Source organism: Solanum lycopersicum, chromosome 7 (genome assembly GCF_036512215.1).
Source record: "Solanum lycopersicum chromosome 7, SLM_r2.1".
Classification (NCBI taxonomy): Eukaryota; Viridiplantae; Streptophyta; class Magnoliopsida; order Solanales; family Solanaceae; genus Solanum; species Solanum lycopersicum.
Genome location: NC_090806.1, coordinates 67,986,447 through 68,009,972, shown reverse-complemented (window position 1 = coordinate 68,009,972; position 23,526 = coordinate 67,986,447). Strand labels below are relative to the sequence as shown.

Genomic DNA, 23,526 nt, shown 5'->3' with positions numbered 1-23,526 from the left:
AAGTATTCCACCAACCAAACGATCCCTTGCATTGTCTCAGAAGATTGAAACATTTTGGATGTCATTCAAGTGATTTTTTCTTAAGGATTTTCATGGTTTATAATGAAATCTTATAGAGTGTTGGATGTAACAGACTAAAAGCCTTCCAGCCCACTTGGGTAATGGGTCTGTATTGAGAAATGAGGCTTGTGATGGTCTTCTACTCCATATCAGCCCATAAATTTTCCTAAAACTATTGAGAAGAGGAATTTTCGTAAATAGCTATTGTAATAAACTTAATTATGTTTGCATATTTATGGGAATTTTATAACTATTGTTTGCATATTTACGGGTTATAGTTACAGTTTAAGGTACCTCGTTTGTATAAATTGAGGGTACGTCTGTATGATATTTTTATATAAACTCGAAATCAAACTTATACAAACGCAAACATCTGAATATTAACAATTATTCATATTATACTATACAAACATAATACAAATTATATTATACAAATTTTCATATTATATAAACATGCGAATTATACAACTCATGAAAACTGGTCACGAGTGGTAATCAACTAAAAACAATTACTAAAATGACTAATTAACTAGTATATATTTGCTTAACTATGTAATTTTCTATATTGAGAATTTTTGCAAATAACCATCATTTTAATTAGGGTAAAGTTATTTCTAATATATGAGCAAAAATTGAATAAAGACAACTTTAGCTAACTCATACAAATAAAGTAGTCGAAGACATATTTTTGTTTTTAACTTTTTAAAAGTTATTTTAAACTCGTTTTAGGTTATTTTCAACTATGCCTTACACTTTCAAAAACTAAAAATAACTTAAAAAGTAAATTTGATCAACTTTTAAATCAATTTAAACGTACTCTAAATATCAATGTACTCAAAAGTTCATATGGTTTCCTTTCTCTTTTGAGGTCACAAAATTGGTCTAAAATTTGCAATATGCCTGACCTATTCAAAGTTTGATGAGTTGACCATATATAATAATAATAATAATAATAATAATAATAATAATAATAATGATAATGATAATGATAATGATTATGATAATTATAATAATATGATATAGATTTAAGTTATATATTTGACATATATTTACATTACCCGTGTAGGTTAATAAAAAACACAACACAATTTTGGTAAATTTCAATATTGATCCAAGCAAGAATAGAACAAAGTGTAATCTTTCAAGTCCATAACATTATACTTTCTACTTAATTCATTTGAATTTGATTTTTAATTTTATTATCGATTTGTACGGTAAACTAAAAATGAAAACACATTACATAATACGAGTAAAATAATCAAGTCAATGTTATAATTATTAAACAAATTTTATCTTACGTTCATAGCATGCACATTATTTTCTACTTAATCCATTTAAACTTTCGATTCATATTCCATTATCAATTTGTACATTTATAACAAATTGAAAAAGAAATTATAATATATAAACGACTAAACGATAAAGTCCATTCAAAAATAATTATAAAATACTCAATAGTATTTCAATTAAACAATTTGTTGAAACTATTTGAAATTTTACTCCAAAAGGATGTTGGGTAGGGAATAAGGTTGCTCAAGCCGTGATTGAGAAAACATACTTGAAAAAAGCGGCTCCTTCATCCCTCATACTCGAACTTAAGTATAAATATCAAATACCTAAAGAAAAGAAAAACTTTAGCCAAGTGGAAAAAAAGAACAAAAACGCAGAAGCAACAAATCTCATTTCTCGATGTGAAAATAGACTCCAGCTAGTACGAAACTCGTAACGAATAAGAACAATCCGGTTTGACTATAAACAAACCGGTTCAGTACACAAAAAAACCGGTCCAACACAAAAATAATTTTTTTTCTCCCAATAAAAGAATTACAGTAAACGAAACAACATTCCTTCTTCTCGCTCGATCCCCTGTGTATCAGAAACAGAAAATTACTTCAATCTTCGCTCAAAAAGGGATACAGAGATCTATGGATTCTCCTGCTAATTTATGTATTTACTCATGAAATTGCTCATCCATCGACCGTTCTGAATTTATATTCATAAAAAGGTAAGTTTTCGATTCGGTGAAAATAATTTAAGAAAAATTCCGAGCAGTTTTTGTAGTATTTATTTTTTATTTTTTGTAATTTTTCTTCCTTGTAATAAGCTGTTTTCGTTTTTTGCAATGTTTAGTTTGGCACCGTTTCGCTATCGATTTAGAATTTGCTGAACTGTCATTGTTATCGTCTTCCACTTTACCTAACCAAGTATTATCCTTAAGTTTCCTGAATTTCGGATTTAGTGTTGTTTTTTATGCTTTGCAGATCTCAAATTTAGCTTCATTTCGCGTATTGATGTGTGTTTAATTGTTTGTAGTGTGAATTTTAAATTTTGTGTTATTATTGGTTAATTTAAGTAGTTAATGTTTTTTCAGATTGATTTTCCGTGCCAGAGAGTGAGATTGAGTGGCTACATTTTATGAATTTGTTGAACATTTACTAAGAGGAGTTGTTGAATGAGAAGTGCAAGCTAGGGGATGCTGGCTTCACTTCATCTACTGAGAGTGTGAAGGGATACAGGTAGTTGTGTATAAAAATGGCTGATGCAGCTGCTCTTATTGAAGCTTCAGGATCTAGATTTAGTGATCTGGAGCTCATTGGAAGAGGCTCATTTGGTGACGTCTATAAAGGGTAAGGATTAAAATGTTTATTTTGTTAATGTGCTTCCATCTTGCTTTTGTTGTTATGCATTGTGAATCAATCAGTTACACTTCTATTTCAATTAGTTTGGGTAAATAATATGAATCTTCCATGTCCATGCCACTCAATTCTGTCCTGTTTCGTGCTTACTAAAAGCTTTCCTTTTTAATAGATACTTAGTTATACCTTTTAATAGAAACGGATCACGAATTTTAAATTTATCTGCAAGTGGAATTCCACGTGGAAACTTTGAATTTAAGCGAGCTGATGTCCATATACAGAGCATTAACCACTCATTGTCTCAAAGAACAAACTTATGGGATGTTATACACGTGTTTTCTTAAAGAAAAAATGGTTTAAGACTTAATTGTCGTAAATGCTAGTAGTAACAATTGAGTTATGGAGGTGCTGGACTAAAGCCTTCCAGCCCACTTGAGTGATGCCATGTATTTGAAAAATATGCTTATTGATAGTCCACCAGTCTTTTTATCACTTATTTGTGCCAGAGCAACTTCTATCCATATTGGCCCATAAACTATCCTGCTGGGTATTGTTCGTAAACTTTGGTAACCAAGTCATAGCATGTTGGGTTCAAAGTAATCTAGCAAAACTGTTTTGGCTGAAATGAGATAGAATAATATGGATGTAAGTTGTATACTTGACTGTATCACAATAAGTTTAAATTAATACATAGTAGCATTTCGCTTACTTTGTTTTTTTTTAATATACCAACTTATAATAGTCACGCGCTGGTTGCAACTGGATTACCTGGTATAAAAATTTTCTTTTACAATACCAATATAAACAACTTAAGTTTAAAAAGTATAAGGCAATACTTTGTTTCTTCACTTGTTATTTGAATTCTAAACTAAAAGTACATAAAAAGTTGATTCTCAAGCAAAAAAAGAACAAATAGAAGGAAAGTATCTCAATAGAGCAATTCGTAATGCTCTCTTCCTTTACGCCAGGATAACAGGAATACTAAAGAGTGTGACATCTCTCAGTTCCTTTAGCACAAGCCATTACATAATTAATCTTCTTTGGTATACCGGTGTGGTACACGTGTCAAGATATGATCTTTGCTTTTGGGACTCAGTGTCCCCTAGTGAGGCAGGGAAAAACTTCAAAAAGTGTCTTTTATGTTAATTTGGATAGCCGGAGGTTCGAATCCCTCTCCATCCTGTAGGTCATAAGTTCTCTCTTGCGTTATCTAGAACATTTCAACCCAATTGACAATTGTTACGCAAGACATATTTGGTATTCAATAGTGACCAAGCAAATACTTGACAGATTTTATTATAATACATATTTCTACTTGGTCCGATTTGACCCGTCCATTATTGACCATACTTGCACATTTGAGGTGAATTGAAGAAAGGGCGATATATTTAAAGGTTTGGGCTTAAAACAAATGATCAAGTCATGCTACAAAATATACTCTAGGCTACATTAAATGATAACAACTAAACCTTAATTATAACTAGTTGATATTGCGTGTATGAATCCTTCATTTTCATTACGCTTAGTTCTTTGATAAATCTGCATTAATTCTAAGAGATTGTAAGGTTTTTGAAACAACTTCCTTGTTATTTCAGGCATACTTTATCCATTTTCAGCTCCTTTAATTGGTTGAAGTTGTTGCACCTATGTAACAACATTTAGATTTGCCTTAGAACATAGACAAATCATCACTTATGACAATTTTCTCAGCACATTTTCTCTGTGCTACTTGCATCCTTTGTCTAAATTTGTATCAAAGTGGATTTGAGAAGGAAAATATTCCTGAATGGTTAATTTTAAGACTGTTTACTGGTGTGTACAAGTAGTATTATGTGTCAAATATCTTTTTGATAAAGGGAAGTCTGTCAAGTATCTTGATGTTCAAAAGTAGATGATGTGCCATACATTTGGAAGGGATGTAAGCATGTGTGTCTAACCACTATAGATAATCTTTCTCATATTCAAATGGTTAAGTCATTATGAACAACTACTATGATGTATAGGATTTTGCAGAAAGAAAAATATTTTTTTTGACACAACAACATACCCAGTGTAACACGTACCTTACCCCTACCTTGTGAAGGTAGAGAGGCTTTATAAATTAGTAGATTAAGGACTTCGATATATGATGATTGTAATATGGAGGAATTGCGATTAGAAGTTTATAGGGGAAAATGACATACGAATCTAGTCTGGATTTCTTATTTCGTCTTTTGTAATAGCTGGATTTTGTCTTCTTGGTGAGACCAGAATTCTAGATAATCTCTTGAAGTAAGCTAATTTCTCTGTAACCAAAAGAGAGGCATGTAACCTATTGCCAGTAGAAATAGGTTAAATGCCTTTTGCGGTAAGAGTCTTTCTAACAGCTTGTGGGACTTGAATGCCATTCTTTTTGATACGAACTTGAAGGCCATCCTTTATTAGGTGGATAAGCAAAATCTATTCTGTTCTGCATGGTCCCTTATCTCAATCGTAACTTCTTCTTTAGCTATGCAAACGGGGAAAAGTGTAATAGACTGTCCTTTGGTAAGAAATATACAATAGTATGATAACTCATGTCTAGACTAAGTGAAAGCTATCCTGGCAATGAAATTTTTAAGTTTATCTTTGTTATTCCCACCAGCTTGACATTAAATTTGTTTTGAGATATCATCATGTTAATTTTCTTGATTTGCAGATTTGACAAGGAATTAAACAAAGAAGTTGCGATCAAGGTTATTGATCTGGAAGAATCGTGAGTATATGGCCTTGAGTACTTTTTTGGAGTTTGAAGTTACGTTCACTATGGTGTTTTTCAGCAGGAGCTAGTGTTCATTTACTCTCCTTCTCCTTGGAGAGAGAGTGCAACTATAGCTAATATGGAAGCTGCAATATTGTATTTTACCCTTGTTCTTCATATTTTGTATATCATCTGGGCAGTAGATCTTTTTCATGCACTTTTAGTTTATGTTTCTATTGTGTGAATAATCAGTCAAGGATAAAATGAGACTAGATTCCCTTGGCAGAACTTCCAAATAGGTTGATAAATTATGAGCTCTATCATCTTTTGTCAATTTTGCCAAGTAGGTTGGAAGATCGATTATTCTAGTACAATTGATACAGGAGAATATATATATTTATCCAATGGTAGCAGAATCAGTGCAAACGATATCTAGTGATTTATGCTCCTTGCTGTTTTAATATGAATATCTTCAGGCCTCTACATATTTTTCTCTAGCTAGTTTAAAAGAATGATGAGTCGAAAGCTTCCTTTTCATATTTGTTATGGAAGTTGTTCCAAGAGTCTTTACGTTGATCTACTTGATTAGAGCTTCAATTGTAGTGGTCTTTGTGGCGGATAGACTGACCAGCCTAACATTCAGTCCCTATGTGTTCTTAATTCAGTTCATATAATTTTTTGATCAGGTAAATCTGAAGCTACTTAGTTTGCTTCATATCTGAACTGTGCCTTTGTAAAAGTTAAAAAGATTGTACTGGAAGTCCATGAATTCCCTCTATTTTTTTGGGGTAGTTGAAGTACACTTAATTTACAAGGTTTTCTGATACATCACCGCTTAGACATCGACAGAAATACTTTTCCAATTTTTATGACCTTTAATAAAAAACTTGTGTATAAATGGTTCTAGTTGCATGAAGCAGTCTAAGCTGGGGTGGGAAGATGAAATTAAAGTTTCATACAATTAAATCGCTTCATTGTATATTTCATGTTAAGTTCTGTCCTTGATATAAACTTCGTGACAGTTCTAGTTTAACCTGAAATGCCTTTTTATCATTGTCATTCAGAGAGGATGAAGTTGAGGATATCCAAAAGGTATGTTCACATTTTTATGGACTTATGTTACTCATTGGTGATTATATTAGAACATTAAGTGAGCAGGGTTTTATTGGATGACTTCTTTTCAGGAAATTGCAGTTTTATCACAATGTCGATCTCCTTATATTACGGAGTACTATGGGTCATATCTGCACCAAACTAAGCTATGGATAATAATGGAATACATGGCTGGTGGCTCAGTTGCCGATTTAGTAAGTGGAAACATCTAAGATAATGCCAACCTTTGTGCCCTAGCTAAACAATTATCCTGGATACAGAGTGAATATTCATCATAAAATAATGGGATTAACTTTGACTGTGAGACGCGGTGTTTAATACAAGATGTTATGTGTACAAGTGCCAAAAAAATGTGTAACTGCTACTTAGGTGACTTCTGCGCAGAGCATTTTGAATGCGGTCCCAAAATCTTGAAGTCAAATCAGTGTAGTATGTTGTTTCTACTTTCCTATATGTGTTATACAACACGAGTAGATCTAGTTTTTGTGCTGGGTCTGTTGAGGTGAGAGGAAATCAATGATATGAGATAGCTTAAGGTTATCTATTACTTATCCCAGAAAAAGAGACAGTTCTATGGTTTCTCTCATTCTGTCTCCATGTATCAGCATTGAAGGTTTCCTGTCTTGATCTGACATTCATTTGAAGTTTTTGAATCTTATTCTACTTATGAAGGAAAACTATTTCACTCTGGTAAAGCTTATAAAGGAAATAGTAAGTTTGGTAACTCAAGGTAAATCCTGCGTTGACTGGTGGGGATGAACTTAAAATGAATTGTAGGTGCAGTTACCAAATTTGGGACTTCTATAATTGAGCTTGTGGGATTACACTGGGTTGTTGTTGTTGTATTGAGGGATAGAATAATGGCCTCTAGACGTAAAAAATATATTGAGTATCAATTGATTAGAATTCAGATGTGGAATTATTTTAAGAGGGATAGAATGACAGCCTCAAAATCTTAATAGTATTCAAGCCCCACATCACGCACAGCAAAGCCTGGTATTTAAGTGGAGAAGGGTAGAGGGGCGGGCCGATTATTTACCAAGTTTAGAAGGTTGTGATTGGTCCAAAGGGTGGGTAACAGACGGATTTCTCGGTTAGCAAAAAAAAAAACCTTAATAGTATCTTGATGATTAACTGAAGAAAATGAATGCCTTTGTACCGTACTATAACATCCATCGCAACTCACTATATGGCCCTTAGCTATCAGTAGATCTTACCAAGCTTTGGCTGCAGAATGCTAAACATTTCTTGTTTCAGGAATCAGCTGGACCATTGTCAAACGTAGAGCTTTACTTTCAAAACCTTACTTAGCCAAATTTGTTGAGTTAGTCTATGATACTCCACTCCCAATGCTATTCTGGTTAAAAACTTATACCTCCTATGGTTGTGTTACTTTTACTATTTGAATTGCTAAATCTAAAGGGAATATAATCACATGCAACCACTCAACTTTGTTTTGCTTATACCTGTTCTGCATACTATTTTTTTTTGGTGGGGGGTTTTGGCGATAAATAGTTGCTTTTCCAACGGGGAAGAGCCTATATGCCATGAGTTCTGAGAATATCCAGATATGACAACATTCCTGGCCAAGTCCATTTAATTATATATACAAGAGCAAAGATGGTTAGTGCTGCATAAATGGAAAAAAGCTTGCAAAATACTCTGAATCTGGAAATTTTGATTAATCCAAACACTATTGTGTTCCGCTCTCCCCAAAGCTTCTTCAATCAAAGTACCTTGCACCAAGACCTAAACATTTCATAGTATTGGAACATCAAAGTGCAATTATCTTTTTTTGTTATTTACGCTGACATATCTGTTGGGTTCAGCACCATCGGCCACAATGTTACATTCCAGACCACATATTATACATGTGTATTTTTTTTTTAAAATATGTTTTTGATGAAGGAAAAGTTATAGCTTTGTTTGTTTTGTTTCACTAAGCCACATTGGTCCACCAGAAGCTAGATGTCAGTCATGTATTCGATAAACTCTTCTCTGCACACTTATCAAGATTTTGTTTCTGCAGATTCAACCAAATCAGCCATTGGATGAGATGTCTATTGCATGCATTTTACGTGATTTGCTTCATGCTATTGAATACCTCCACTCTGAAGGAAAAATTCATCGCGATATTAAAGGTTCATTTTTCTCTTTGTAGCTAAATATTGATAGCCTGGAAATAGCTACATTGGTATTATCCATGGGCCATTTCTACCTTACTTTTCTTCAGTTTTATTTGCTGAAATGTTGGCCAGAGCTTTAGATTTTGAATCAATGGGTGGGCCAAACTTGATAATCAGTTTTTTCCATGAGGATACCACATTTTGGAATTAGATGCTTCTTGGTGTTAAACTGCAGCAGTTGAGATCTGTTTTTATAAGTTATATTTTCTCAGATTGGAAGTTGTCTCAATTTGCTAACTGCTTCTTCTCTTAGTTGCTAACAATTTAGTGTTCAGTTTGAGGCCCACTACCCCCTTTTCAAATGTGGAAATGACATAGGTCTATTGATGTTTTTGCAGCGGCTAATATCTTGCTGTCAGAAAATGGTGATGTGAAGGTATATTAAACATGATAATTTTGTTATGTTTCAAATTATATCTGAGAGGAAGGTAACTATTGGTTACTATCCTGTTGGTGTGTTTCTTGTTTTCTGATCTGCTCTTCCACAGGTAGCAGATTTTGGCGTTTCTGCACAGCTTACAAGGACAATCTCTAGGAGAAAGGTACAATTTGCTATACTTGCGGTTTTTTTTTTCTGACGAGTAGATTTTTAACCTTTTTGCTCAATCACATTGCTGAAGTGCAGTATCATTTCTTGTTGAGTAGTTATAGAGGTCTTTGGGTTACATGCCATATGTTTGCTGGAAGTTGCATTAGATATTGTCGGTTAGAAGTAAGATCAAGTCAGTCAAGTTATGCTAATGTAATTAATGTTTGCAGACATTTGTAGGAACACCATTCTGGATGGCACCTGAAGTAATTCAGAACTCAGACGGATACAATGAGAAGGTATCTCTTGAACTGCAGACATATGGAGTCCATTTCCCTTCATCTAATTGTTCCTTTCTCCCTTCTTCCGGTTCCTCCGTGTTTAGCTCTTAATCTTAATCCCTTCAATTGCTGATAGAATTGATTCTTGTTGAAACTCCTGTATCAGTTTTTCTTTGTATACTCTTGCTTAAGGCATGGGCCAACTACTAAGAGCTTTTTCTTCTGGACAGGCTGATATTTGGTCACTTGGGATAACTGCAATTGAGATGGCCAAAGGGGAACCCCCGCTTGCTGATTTGCACCCCATGAGAGTACTTTTTATCATACCTCGAGAAAATCCTCCCCAGGTTATACTTTTGCCAGTTCAATAGTTTAGATTTTTCAGATTATTTTGTTTATCAACTTAAGATTTACAAGTGTCTTCTTTTTTGTGATTTCTTTTTTTAAAAACTGAAATATTAGAATTTCGTTTTACTCTTTTGTTCTTTAAGAGGTAGTCTTTACTGTCTTTTCTGTTATTGTTCAGCTAGAGGAACACTTTTCTCGTCCTCTCAAGGAAATCGTGTCCCTGTGTTTGAAGAAGAGCCCTGCTGAGGTAGGTTCCACTTTTTGTGCTGCCAATCCCCTTGTTTTTTTCTCCCTCTCAACATCTCTCTTTCCGTTTTGTGCCTGACTATTATCATACTTCCATGTGCCTATAAGTGTTTCTCTATCCATGCAAAGAAAAGAGTTGGAGTTCTATTCTTTTAAGTAGAAGTTGGTCCAAAAAGAGTCGGCACTTTTGAACAACTTGGGCTTTCAGTATACAGCAATTACACATTGGTCGAAAGTTATGGATCTTCATTGATTGTCACTCAATCTAAGTTCATCTAGACCCGTATTATGTAAAATAATAATAATAAAAAGTTCTAGAAGTACTCTATAGTTTAGGTAAATAATTTTAGTAACGTGGGAAAAACTCCTGCATATTAATATGGGTATCTACAAATATCACCTGATAAGTAAACTCTACATTTTATTTGGATATACCTCTCTAACATGACTAAAAGGCTTCTAGAACATAACATATGACAGGTTCCTTACTAATTTGTATCACCTTTATAGATCTTTTTCTTCTATTGTGCCCTATTGTTCCCTGAGCCTTCATGGTTTCCGGAAATTGTGGATATTCCGAGAGGACTGAGACAACATCCTGCTATGTGGTTTTTATGTCAACCTCGTTCTTTTTCAATTCCTTCACTCTTCATTTCAACCATCTTGTTTTGATTTTTTGTGTAGCATCTTCATCTATCATACCATTCTCTTGGAAAATTGAGCTTATATGTATGAACCTTTTGCATTTAGGCATTAGAATCCCATTTAGTCTCACCTCAACATTGCTCTTATGTTTAAATTTATAGTGCACATATTTAGTCTTACTTGTTCATATCCTAAAACATTTACTCTTGAGAGTTCTTCTCTGCAGTTCAAGATTCTGGTCGACACCCTGGTTTCGGCAATTTAGCACATTATCTTCGGTAGATAGTAACACCATAGGACCTCAATGTCGGTTTGTGCTAATTAGCTTATCCATTATTTGGGTAACCAAGTACGAGCTCGATGCCTATCCCTAGTGTGCACTCACGGTTATTAGAACTTCATTGTATCTCCTACTATTCTCACAGTGACGACTCCGTACATATCCTTTATAACATCAATATATTTAATATGAATGCCGTGATAGTTCACACGACTTGAAATATATACTGTGTCCACATATATTGGAATTAGGGTACTCTTCCTCATTTGTTGGGTATCTTAACACTTCTTATTATAGCATTATGTAGCTTGATGGGCAATTCTACTCCAATCTCTCCAAGATATTTCCAATCTGTATTATATAAAGAAGTGTGACATTGGGAATAAGCTCAAAAACTGGTGTGGACAACCTAGGACTACTTGCACAGCTGTAGTTTGCTGTGCTAAATAATTGATCCTCCATTATTAGTGCTTTATTTGGAGAACGAGCCATTGCCCAAATGCTAAAGCACTTCAAGTTGTGTTCGTGATGGTATCCTTAGATGCGTAGATAATATTACCAACTCACTTGATACATTCTTATGAGTCACTTCATTCTAAGGGTCTAAGAAGGAACTGTTTGTGTATGACCTATGGGCTTATATAATCATTAGTCTTGGTGTTTGGACATTTTACAATTGCTCAAAATTTGGGCTCTGGTGTAATCCAATTTAAGACACTATGGATCGTCGCTAGTAGAAACATAATGCTGTATGAATGATCCACACATTTTAATCTATGCCTTTTTATTCGTCTTCTATCTCTGCGAACACTGAGTTTATCAGGAAAAAAATCTGTTCTACGTTGGTTTTCCTTCATCAAATTCTTATTGTGTTGGGTGATGTATATATCTTTGTTATGATTAGGTTTGTTTCTCATATTCTATACTTTCTATTGATCCTAGAGGCCAAGTGCAAAGGAACTCCTGAAGCACCGTTTTATAAGGAATGCAAGAAAAAGCCCCAGACTGTTGGAGAGAATCAGGTGCACCCCACTTTCTGACATTTTCTGCACCTACACCTATTCTTTGCATGGTTTGCTTTGGTAAAAGGAGTTAAAGGCTTTGAATGTTGCTATACACGGTATCATTTGATTCTGTAATACTCCATTAAATAGATATATTTCCACTTTTCCAAAATAATATCTACTTCTAAGGTGGTAAGTTTTATATCATGCTAACAAAATTAATTGGAGTCCCACTTTAATATTTCACAAGATGACTTTAAGACCAGAAAAGCAGAAAGGTCCAACCTGCATCTTTCCCTTCGTTAGCATTAGAATATTCATTGTTCAAATTTTCTTTCTCAGCAATTGTTCCAAAGTCAAATGCATAAAATTTTGGGATAAAAAAGAGAAAGTAATATGTCCTGTAAAAGAAGAAGGGAGTAAATGATAAATTGGTACAACTTTTTTTTGACTAGTTAGTGGGCAGAATTTAAGGATTGTTTGCTTAATGATACAGGGTCAACAAATGTGTATTTTTCCCCAAAAAAAAGTTACGTGTGTTTCTTGTAGGGAGCGCCCCAAGTTTCAAATAAAGGATGATATGGATTCTCCTAGGAATGGACAGAAACCTGTAGGAGAAGCATCGGGCACCGTTAGGGTGACAAGAGATGTGGGTACTGAAGGCACTGTTAAAGTCAGGTTAGTGAAACCTCTTGGGTGAGCTGTACTGCTATCTGTGGTGATTCTTGACTGAGTTTTACCTTTACAGTGGCCAGGGGAAAACCCTAAAAACTGCTGGATGGGACTTCAGCATTGGAGGATCATCTAGTACTGGAACTGTCCGAAGTGTGAAACCACCGCAGGTTAGAGATAGGAAACCAGAAGTTCCATTGAATCAACCTGCTTCAAGAAAAAATCTTGACAGTGCTAGCAATTGGTCCTCTGCTTCTGGAACTGTCCATTATACTTCATCAGAGGGTTTCAACCAAAAAGACGGCGGAGATGCAAACACCGAGAAAGGAGATTATTCTCATGAAGATGTATTGCTTTGTTCTCTATAAGTGTATTTTTCTATATGAATGTGCATATTTACATCTGTGTCTACCTACTTCATATCCTATTTCATATCCTTTTCTGAAGTTTATAAGCTTGTACAAAGGAGAAAATTTGATTATTGATCCAAGTTGCAGGAGAACATACAGTAATTGATTCTGCAACGTGGCAGCATGTTAGGTTTTTACTGTCAGGATGACCTTATTTAGGTGGTTTTACAGTGCTCTTCATGCACTAAAATATTATGACACACTTGAAATAAAAGGTGGATGAATCCTGTCATCTTCAATACTGCACTATTATCCAATGACATAGCTACATCAAATGCATCAAGCTCGTGCAAATTTTTCCTGAGGCTAAGAGAAATCTCTACTTAACATTACAGATCTCCCAAAAAAACGATATAAAATTAAAAAGGAAAGTAAAGAGCTCTATTGTTGGCATTATAGCATGTTTGAGCTTTATTGTTGGCATTCTAGCATGTTTGAGCTTTATTGGTGGCAGTCTAGCATGTTTGATCTTGATATTTTAAGAATCAGAAGTATTGACAAAAACTGTTCAACATTGCTCTTAGCGTATTTTTTTCTGCTAGTTTCTTCTTGCAACACTGTTCTAATCTTCAATTTGCAGGAGGAGTTGTCAGTGAGTGGTACTGGAACTGTGGTTGTGAGATCTCCAAGAGGATCTCCTAGAGGAATTCAATCCACTTCTCTATTCAGTGATCAGAGTTCCCTGGTATTGTCAGCTTTTCTACCAAAATTTCTTTACACTCATCTGCCGAAAATCTTTTTGGCATATTTGCCATTGACTACTGGTGTCAATTCACTTTGCAGTCCAGTAGCACACTTGCTTCTTTTGAGGATGCTTCTTCCAGTGGCACTGTAGTTTATCGTGGACGTCATGATGACCCGGATTCTCCTCGAACGCCAAAATCTAGGTTAGGAATTCAAGAGAGATCTTCAAGTGCATCACTTGAAGACAGCTCAGCAAATCTTGCAGAGGTATCTCACTTCAGAAAATTCTTAATTCAAGCTGGTTTCCATTTATGGAAAATTTGTCTTAATTAGAATATGCTAAAATCCAACAACAACATACCAAGTGTAATCCCACTAGTGTGGTCAGGGGAGGGTAGTGTGTACACGGGCCTTACCCTAGCTTGGTAAGTAGAGAGTTGTTTCAGATAGACCCTCGGCTCTAAAGTATGTTGAAATCTGCTGGTTGATTTTTGTACCACTAGACTTTGAACTAGGTATAGGAATGGCCACAAGGATAATAAAGACGGAAAATGTGTTGAACTTTTATCAAGAAAGGTCATATATAAAACCTCATTCTAGCAATGGTTTATTCATTAGGTTGGGATTTCTTCTTACATTTAACAAACTTGCATATTTTTTCCACTCATTATTTCTGATTTATTAATCTAATTATGTTAAAGTAATATGACATCTTTCCGTGGTTTGTTGCACAAGGCTTATTAGATGTGAACTTTTTTAGGCCAAGGCAGCCATGCTAGCAGGACTGAAGAAGGAAAATGTTAGAGACAGATCAAAATTGGGCAAGGTGCAACGTGATGGGCTAGAAAATAAAACAGAACAACCGACAATGAGCTCTGATTCTTCTAGGTACACAAGTTTTTGAAGCTGAAAGATGGTCTGAAGTTGGTTTATTCTAGTTTCACCATTTCTTCTCTGAAGCACCATAATTTTTCCAGGCACTCGCGTGATTATCTTGATGCACAGAAGGTGTTTTCGAGATCACGCCATACAAGTGATGAAGAAGATGGTGCGAGAACATATCCTATACCTTCATCTGCCACCTTATCTGTTCTCCTTATTCCTTCATTAAAAGAGGTATCATTTGGGCTTTCAGTTACCTTAGATCTCTTATAGGTGATGTTTTATGGGAGTCATGCTAGATGAAGTTGAGGTCTGTTGAGCTATGCTTGTTTGGATTGTGATACATTTTTATCTGTATGGATACTAGAGTATGTGGTGCTGGTCCTTTTTCCATCACAAACCTTTGTTGTAGGCCTGATTTCCAGCACTTTCTGGGGTTTCAAACAGTGCATATTTGAAATGGAAAGGGTATTCTTTTGGGGTAAAAGGGTTTTTAATAGAATAATGCCATTGAGTTGTATTGGTATAAAAGAGCTGAAGAAAGATGAGAAAAAAAGGCTGGAAAATGGTGGCAAAAATCAGAAGTTCAGCTAACCATAAGAATCAATTCCTAGGTGGCTTAGGCATCATTACTAGGTTAGAATTGCACTAAACAATCCAAAGAGAGTGTAACGATAATAGGACATCTGTAATTGCTGATATGTTTATAATTGAGCGCATTACAATGGTACTGGTAGACTTCAACGAACTCATGTTTACAAGAAGTAATCTTAGATGGATTTGGAACCAAATACTTCCACTTGTATAAAATCAGACTATCTAGACTAAAATATTGATTAAAAAAACGCCTGGCTGGATTAGGATAAGAAAGGGATTATTGTATCTAGATTCATAAAAGGACTCAAAATCGGCTATTTGGCAGATTTTTTTGAACTGCAGTAATTTGAAAAATTTCTGCAAAGAACTATATTGCCAGAAAAATCTTGATTTTGTAAGCTGAAATTATGAAAAAACCTATTTATTGTTGATTGCATACTAAGATGAACAAGCCTTCGTATTATTACTTTTTATCTAAATTGTCATTGAAATAGTGGTATGGTCTGATGTGATCTGAGATATCTTGTGATCAAAAAATTGAGAGTGAACCTAATAGATTTGACCTGAATCATTTTATCTATCAATAAACACATAAGTGACTGTTGGCTTTTCGCCCAACGTGAAGGCAGCTGATCTTCTACCAGATGTGGAAGCAACCACTAATGCTTGCATTAGGGTAGTCTGTCTACATCACACCCCAAGGGTGTGACACTTCTCCGGACCCTGCGTGAACGTGGGATGCTTTGTGCGCCAGGCTGCTCTTCTTTTACTTCTATCAGGCTCAATAGTCAAAAGCCTAGCACTTAATTGCTCTTCTGATAATTTTCTCACCGTCTCTTCATTTATCTTGGCGTGTAGGCTGCTACCAGTGAAACAGATGGTTCACTCATGCAGGCGATGGTCAGTTCCTTTATGGATATGGAGCGTATGAAGGCTGGTTCTTGCGATCTGTTCATGACTAGGTTGCTTCAGCGACTAGCAAGGTTATTAGATATTCCACACTATATGCTAGCGTTGAAATATAACTTGAATGTATTTGTTAATAGCTTGTCTCAAGAAAGTTGAATTCCACTGCAGTGCAAAGGATCCGTCTTTGAAAGATCTGCAAGACCTGGCTGGTCGCATCTTTTCAAAGGGAAAGATTGAAACAGAGAGTACAACTACCGAGTCTGATAGCAAAAAAAAGCAGCAGAGTAAAGAGCTTAATTCAAATGCCAATTTGAGTCCACTGGCAAGGTTCTTGCTTTCAAGGTTTGTTTAAAATGTCATCAAATATTAAGTTCTTGTAGTGCTGTGAATAAATACCTAGGCACCAAATATATTCCTCATTAAAACATGCCTATTTTTAGATTGCGAGAGCCGAGATGGGAGACTGGATATAAGAATTTACATCTATTTTTCCTCAGTTTCACGATTATTTTGAGCCTCTTTAGTCTAATGCGAGATTATTAATAAAGTGATGTCGCAGTATTAGTGGAAAATTATTATGCTTTATATATCTAGAAATATGAAATGCATATTACGACATGCATCTATCAAAGGTTAAAGCATTTGTTACGCATGTCTTCCTAAACAAGTTCGACCTTTCAATTGCAGATGGCAAGGGCATGCTTCTCGAGATCAAAATTCCTAAACATTGAGGTTAGATTATTGTTTCAAAATTTTGCCTTCTCAAATCTTGTTTGTTCATGAATTATTTTGATTATGTGTACATATCATTTCGAGGACATCTGTAATTTCGTCCTCTGATTCAAATTTTTTGGGGTTTTTCCTAATTGAAGATTTTTCTTTTCTGCTTTTGCTTTGCAAATGTAATTTAAAGCTCTATTTTCTGTTAGAATTTACCCTTTGATTGGGCGCTTTTATTGCTCTATGTAATAGTAACAAGCTTTTTATGTTTTTATTGCTAACCTCGGTGTTGCAACTTCCGGAAGAATGTTGTAAAGTACACTTGACATATTGTTATTTAACTTGTTGATTTTTCCTTCTTCTTTGGTACCTATAGTAAATAACATTTCACTTTCTCTTTTCACCCTTGTCGCTTGTCTTTGTTTTTGTATAATTGTAGTGCACGGGCCAACTTGCGCATAGCAAAATCAACTAGTTTTGGGTATCTCAACTTCCCACCCAGTGCAGTATTGGGTAACTGTCCACCAAATGGACAGATGGGAAGAAAAAAATTCGAACCTGAGTAACTGTCCACCAATTAAACACCCTTGGATGAATTCTGTTATTATTTTTTTAAAAAAAAATTGGTTTCACTATTGTGGTGAGAGATTAGGCAAGGTTTTAACCTGTATGTTAATTAAAAGTTGTTTGATTAATTGGATTGTTACTTCATGCGTTCTCTCTTCTTGTTCAGCTTGGCCGAATTTGGGGCACACACTTGGGATGAGAACGACTCACAACCCACATGTATCATTTGATGATGAAATTGCTCGGGGCAAACTCCAAACTCCAAAGCACCCACCAGCTGACGATAGTAATTATTTTTCTAATGAAGTGGTGAAATTAGCTTGCGGTAAAAATTAGCCATACCCTCATTTCTGATAAAGATATTGTCAATGTGGATAGGGTAGCGTGTAAAAGGATTGATGTATGTGTATGATTATAGAAATATTTTTCGCTAAGTGTAAAAAGGTTACAAAGTTATTTTGATTTCCAATTCAGAAAGGCCATCATTTTTTCTCTAGAAGGGCTAAATTGAAACTGATGATGCTTCATGGTACAACTAAAGATGAATTATCGTAGATATGATTCAAATACATACATTCATTATCCTCACAATGGCTCTTTTACCACAATTGTATATTTGAACAGTAACATCACCACTATGTACTCATAATGACGACCATTAACATGTTAATATACCAATTTATATGACCAAAATGTTCGAAAATAACAAAAATTTCTGAATCAATTTTCTCTTTTAACTTATTAAATTTCTTCAATATGACCATATATTATCTCTTTGGATACTTTTATTTACTTGAGTTTCCTTGAAGTATATAAGCATACTAAAATAGTATATGGCGCAAAAGTAACAGAGCTAAATTTTCATCCCATGACAATGGTATTAAATTCTCTTCGCGGTCATTTCTTCAAAAACCTTTCGTGCACTACCAGTAGTATAATCACCGGCCGTTTCTTCAACGGCCGCCGCGTTCACCGGCTAATTCCGTTCATTCATTTATCTAAATCCTGTGCTGCGCAAAGATACAAGCATTGGAAGCGCATCCAGACTGCAGCTAAATTTTCCACGTTATCTTCTCCTTCTTCGGAGACTCCGGCTAGTGATTCATTCACTTCTCCATACCTCTCTGTTCGCATATGCTGCCAAAAGGATGTTGCCGTAAGTGAATATTCTCAGTTTACTGTTTTCTCTAGCTTGTTATGCTTATTTTACGTGTCTCTGCGTACATACAAGTTGTCAAGTGAACAATTAAATTGTTATATAGGCCGTAGTTCATATACTATTGATGTTGATAAGGAATGCTGAATTTCGAGCATCAGCAGAGTGCCAAAAATTACTACACTAGTTAGTGCATTATGGAATAGGTGCGAACTTGGTGAATTACTTCATTTTTGCAGAAGTATTAAATTATGTGTAGTTTGAGTAGTTGAGTCGAAGACGGTGGATGCATAGGCTGTGTGAAAACATACATACGCCTTCGCGCCTTAGGAAATTTGGAGACTGAAACTGTCATGTAACTTCAGTTGTGTTATGTCAATTTAGAGCTCTGGTAGTTCGTGCTCAATCATCTAAATGATCAGTGACTGTGTAATACGATGTAGAAATTACAGGTAGTAAGTACAGCATATATCAAATTGAGCTTGAACTTCTATTTCTGTTTTATTATTAGGATATGCTCTCAGAGGCTCTTTTATGTTTTGGAGCCAGTTCAACTACTGTGGATGAAGAAGAAAGAAGTGATGAGGTAGGACGAATCAAAAAAGGCTTTTGATGTTTATGCATCTGTTTCTGTGTGCATGCATTTAACTTCTTTTCGCAACTGGATATGCGTAGTGGTTCTTTTTATGCATCTTACTGGAGAACCAGTAGCATAACTTGCTCTTCTGGGTAAATTCAATTTGAGGTGTTCAGAGCTGTTTAACTTTCAGTCGTGTGAGGTGGAGTTTATCATCGTTAAACTTCAGTTGATATTTAGTAGTTACTCCCCGAATATGTTTGACTGGTTTCTTTCAAACTTCTGATTTGTATTTATTAACTTTATTTTCCCTTTCTCCTACCTCCCAGATTATCATTACTTCCATCTTTTCTGTATGCAAAGATGTGAAAGACTGCATTTCACTTGCTGCTGATTCTATAGGGTTGCAAAAGATACCTAGTTTTGAGGTTACGATGCATGACCACACTGATTGGATAAAAGCTACACAGGTCAACATTCTTTCCCTTGCTAATGACTATTGTGTAGTGTAGTAATATAAGAAATATTATATTGATCTTTCATCTGCGTATTTATACCTAGCAAAATACATGCACTGATAATCTTGGTTTGATAAGGGCTTCAAATCTTCTTTTTTCTCCAAGACTAATAGCAACCAGCAAGATTATGATCAATTACCAACTTTTACGGTCTTTATGGACATGCAATCAAGTTGCAGTCCAGAGTCAATATCTGCAAATTTCAAATGTGCTACTTGCCAACTCTTCTCTTATTACTAATGAGTATTAAAAATGAACATGAAGCTAGATAACGTCTGTGTCTTGTTTATCATGTCCATTTCTTGTTAAAAAGCATGAAATGAGAATGAGTTGTTTTGAAAATGCGGGTGACCAAATAATGATTATCCTCTTAAAAGGCCCCTTTAGATCATCTTTGACATTTAACCAGTAGTTTAATAACCTGGCAAATCTCCCTGACCCTTGCATGTTTTAGTGAGTTACTAATGATGAGGTAGGTATCTAGACGGATTGGTTCTTTACCAATCCGTTGGAAGCTTGCAGGTAAATGCGATGAATTGATGTTATGATGCCACTATATTCCTGTATCTCTTAATTTCAACTGCGTGTTTGGAAGCTAATAGAGCTTCTGACATCATTCTGTTACCAAGTCATGGGGTCTATATGTGGCACATGTTATCGTCTTGGTGACTGGTTGAACCAGCTGAGTTAATTTAGATCTTTCAACCATTGTCAATTTATTGCAGGAATTGTTTTGTCCAGTGGAAGTTACTGATGGACTCTGGGTGGTGCCTGAATGGACAACTCCTCCAGTATGACTATACCTCTCTCTCCCTTTGTTCTTATCACATGATTCAATTGGTTCTACACTCAGGACCACAATTCAAAGCATTGTGTTATTCAATCAAAACTTTCATATTATTGTCTCATGATTCTGCGGTCTTCCCTTTTTTAGTTTTCTTGGTTGTTGATCATGAATCCCAGTCTGCACATTGTCATCTTTCCTCCATAAGCAATACTTCATACATATCTATAATATGTGTATGTTCTGTATATATAAGTATAAAGAGTGTGTGCTTGAATTGTAGGATCCTCAAGCAACAAATATAATCCTAAATCCTGGTTTGGCATTTGGAACTGGGGAGCACCCAACAACTAAGTTGTGTCTCCTGCTATTGCGTGATTTGATAAAAGGAGGAGAATTCTTCTTGGACTATGGAACTGGTTCGGGTGTGCTAGCAATTGCAGCTCTTAAGGTACTAGGATTTTCATTCAAACCTTGCATCGCTAAAGCTAATGAACTGATTCCTTGTAAATGAAGTTCCAGCTAAAACTTATCCTTTACTCACTGAATCCAGGACTTGCTCTCTCTGTCAAAAGAATTGATCTTGATAATTTTAGTAACATAATTAAGGAACAAAGTCCGACGCAAAAATCATGATGAACGTCAAAACTTCTGGCACTTGAATAATAGAGACGTGAGCCTCAAACTAAATCCTTTGAACTTTATGAAGTGATAGGTCGGAAAAGGTGGCAGTAGGCCAGTAGCTGTGGCAAAGGACCAGGAAATGCACTGATTTAGACATAGGGGTGGTGGATGTGACTAATAGATGAGGAACAATTTTCAACTTCTATTTTCTTCTTTTATTGCTGGATCATTTTTGGTATTTTAAGGGCTTGCTTCTTTCTTTCGATTATGTGGAACTTTCACTTCTTAACAAGTGGATGGAAGTTGAGAAGATAGATTTAGAAAGCTTTGGTTTTGTATAGGATCAAAGTTGGAAGAGAAAAAATGTTCAATGTTAGCCGGAAACTCGAGAGGGTCGCCTTTGGAGAAGCGTTTGCCGGTAACCAAAGCCTCACTCTGATTATATCGTGAGGCTGACGGAATCCAATCCATAAATCCGGAAATGAAACGTTGAACCTGATTCGATAAAATAGTTGGAGAAGCACAAACATTAGTACTTTGAACTAAACTTGATTTTTCTTGAAAAAACATATTTTCTGAAAAATGCATTCTGTGAACAACAGATAAATAACTGTACCTGAAACAAAATCAAAATTCTTAATCTGTAGGAGATTCCATAAAATTCACGGGCTGTCTACTTTTCACAACTTAAACCTGATTTCCTTTTGAAACCTCAAACTTTTAGTTTTTTGAACTCGTCATTTAGTATCATGGTGTTGCTAATATCTTCATTGTCAAATATTTATCTGCAGTTTGGTGCAGCTTTTTCAGTTGGTTTTGATATAGATCCCCAGGCAATCACATCTGCTCAATATAATGCTACTTTAAACAACATTGGACATGAAGAATTGCTTTTAAAACTTGTTCCTGGCAAAGGAATTCTTCCCTCTGCAGATTTTAGTTCAAGTATGGACATTGATCAAACTGCCTATGATGCAGAAGTTCTAAATAACAGGGGAAAATATGACATCGTTGTGGCAAACATATTATTGAATCCTCTGCTTGAGTTGGCAGATGAGATTGTGTCCTATGCAAAGCCTGGTGCTACAGTTGCTCTTTCCGGGATCATATCTGAGCAGGTATTTACATTCTGTTTTATTGTTGAACTGTCGAGTGAATAAGGCTTGAGGATACATTTGCTAATTGATTTGCTGGCACCACAAAGAATGAGGGAAAACTATAAGAATAATGCTGTCGTCTGATATTAGCCATTATTTGCTTAACATCATCATCCATTACCCATAAAAGATAATAACTAACACCCTATACTTCATCCTTCTTTTTTCGTGTCTGAAGTTAAAACTCTATTTCATAGCAAACGATAAGAGTAAAACATGTATATGACAATACTCTACTTTTATCATCTTTTTGATAGTCACAGGTTCTATAACTTCCTTTGCTATTTGTTGTTCCTGGATTTTCAAATGACATGACTCTCGCTCTCAGTAATTTAATACTCATATCTAGTTCCTGAAATTTGTGTGCGCTTAATGATTGTCAACAATTTCCTCTCAATTATTCAATTCATCCATTGACATATTTTTCTAATGAAATTACAAACAGTAAATGTTTTAACTAAAAAAATAAGGTATTAGTAGAATTATGTGCATACGAATGAGACTACAACTATGGATGTAGATTATTATATCTGTGTTTTGTTTTTGTGAAACAAGAAAAAAAATCGCAGGTGTACCTATTGCGATATTTGCATTATTGATTTCTCAATGTGATGAAATTCTTCTGCAGATTCCTCGCATACTAGAAAGGTATTCACAATACCTAGAGAACATTACAGTTACAAAGATGGATGACTGGGCTTGCATAAGTGGCTTAAAGAAATGACATAACAGCAGCTAAAGGACAACGAATGTTTTCTAATGTTGTGGAACTTAAGATTCTACAAAACTACGGGAGTCAGATGTAGATCGAGCCCTGGAAGTCCTCTCCTCAGCCCTCGCAGCTCCCTGCGTGAACTTTGCAAGTCATTTGACTTTCTATGTGCATGGCCAATTATTCACCTCTGTATTATTCAGCCCTGGAAACAGTTGTAAAAAAGCCACCTACCTACTTCACTAATTGCTAGTTGAAGTCATACTTACTGAAGGTTGTGTGAAAAGAGACTGCCTCAAGTCCCCAACTTTATCAGTTATCTAGTTTATAAATGGCTCTGTAAACGATATCTTCAGAAGCTATGAAGTCTATTGAAAACAGCTTCTACCTCCCATTGTGTAGGGGTAAAGTTTGTGTACATGCTAATCTCTCTATACCCCACTTAAAAGGACTACATCGGGTATGTTGTCACAAGGTAGAATACATGTGGGCTGTGGCGCAATTATGAAA

General features: G+C 35.3%; 2 protein-coding genes across 2 annotated transcripts; both read left to right on the top strand.

The window, feature by feature from the left end:
- Nucleotides 1-1,689: 1,689 nt before the first annotated feature.
- On the top strand, nucleotides 1,690-17,987 carry LOC101259061 (serine/threonine-protein kinase sid1). Its single transcript, XM_004244194.5, has 22 exons — nucleotides 1,690-2,065; nucleotides 2,432-2,687; nucleotides 5,374-5,430; nucleotides 6,480-6,507; nucleotides 6,600-6,722; nucleotides 8,558-8,669; nucleotides 9,053-9,090; nucleotides 9,203-9,256; nucleotides 9,474-9,542; nucleotides 9,755-9,871; nucleotides 10,051-10,119; nucleotides 11,986-12,065; nucleotides 12,597-12,725; nucleotides 12,796-13,066; nucleotides 13,710-13,814; nucleotides 13,913-14,080; nucleotides 14,574-14,701; nucleotides 14,791-14,929; nucleotides 16,151-16,275; nucleotides 16,370-16,543; nucleotides 16,889-16,933; nucleotides 17,655-17,987. The coding sequence occupies exons 2-21, from the start codon at nucleotides 2,593-2,595 to the stop codon at nucleotides 16,923-16,925; spliced, it is 2,118 nt and encodes a 705-aa protein (XP_004244242.1). The 5' UTR covers nucleotides 1,690-2,065; nucleotides 2,432-2,592; the 3' UTR covers nucleotides 16,926-16,933; nucleotides 17,655-17,987.
- Nucleotides 17,988-18,186: 199 nt separating this feature from the next.
- Nucleotides 18,187-23,434, top strand: LOC101259352 (protein methyltransferase PrmA-like). The gene is made up of 7 exons (NM_001329049.1): nucleotides 18,187-18,644; nucleotides 19,156-19,230; nucleotides 19,551-19,691; nucleotides 20,465-20,530; nucleotides 20,807-20,974; nucleotides 21,939-22,265; nucleotides 22,933-23,434. Exons 1-7 carry the CDS (start codon nucleotides 18,357-18,359, stop codon nucleotides 23,026-23,028), a joined length of 1,161 nt encoding a protein of 386 aa, NP_001315978.1. The 5' UTR covers nucleotides 18,187-18,356; the 3' UTR covers nucleotides 23,029-23,434.
- The last annotated feature ends 92 nt before the right edge of the window (nucleotides 23,435-23,526 follow it).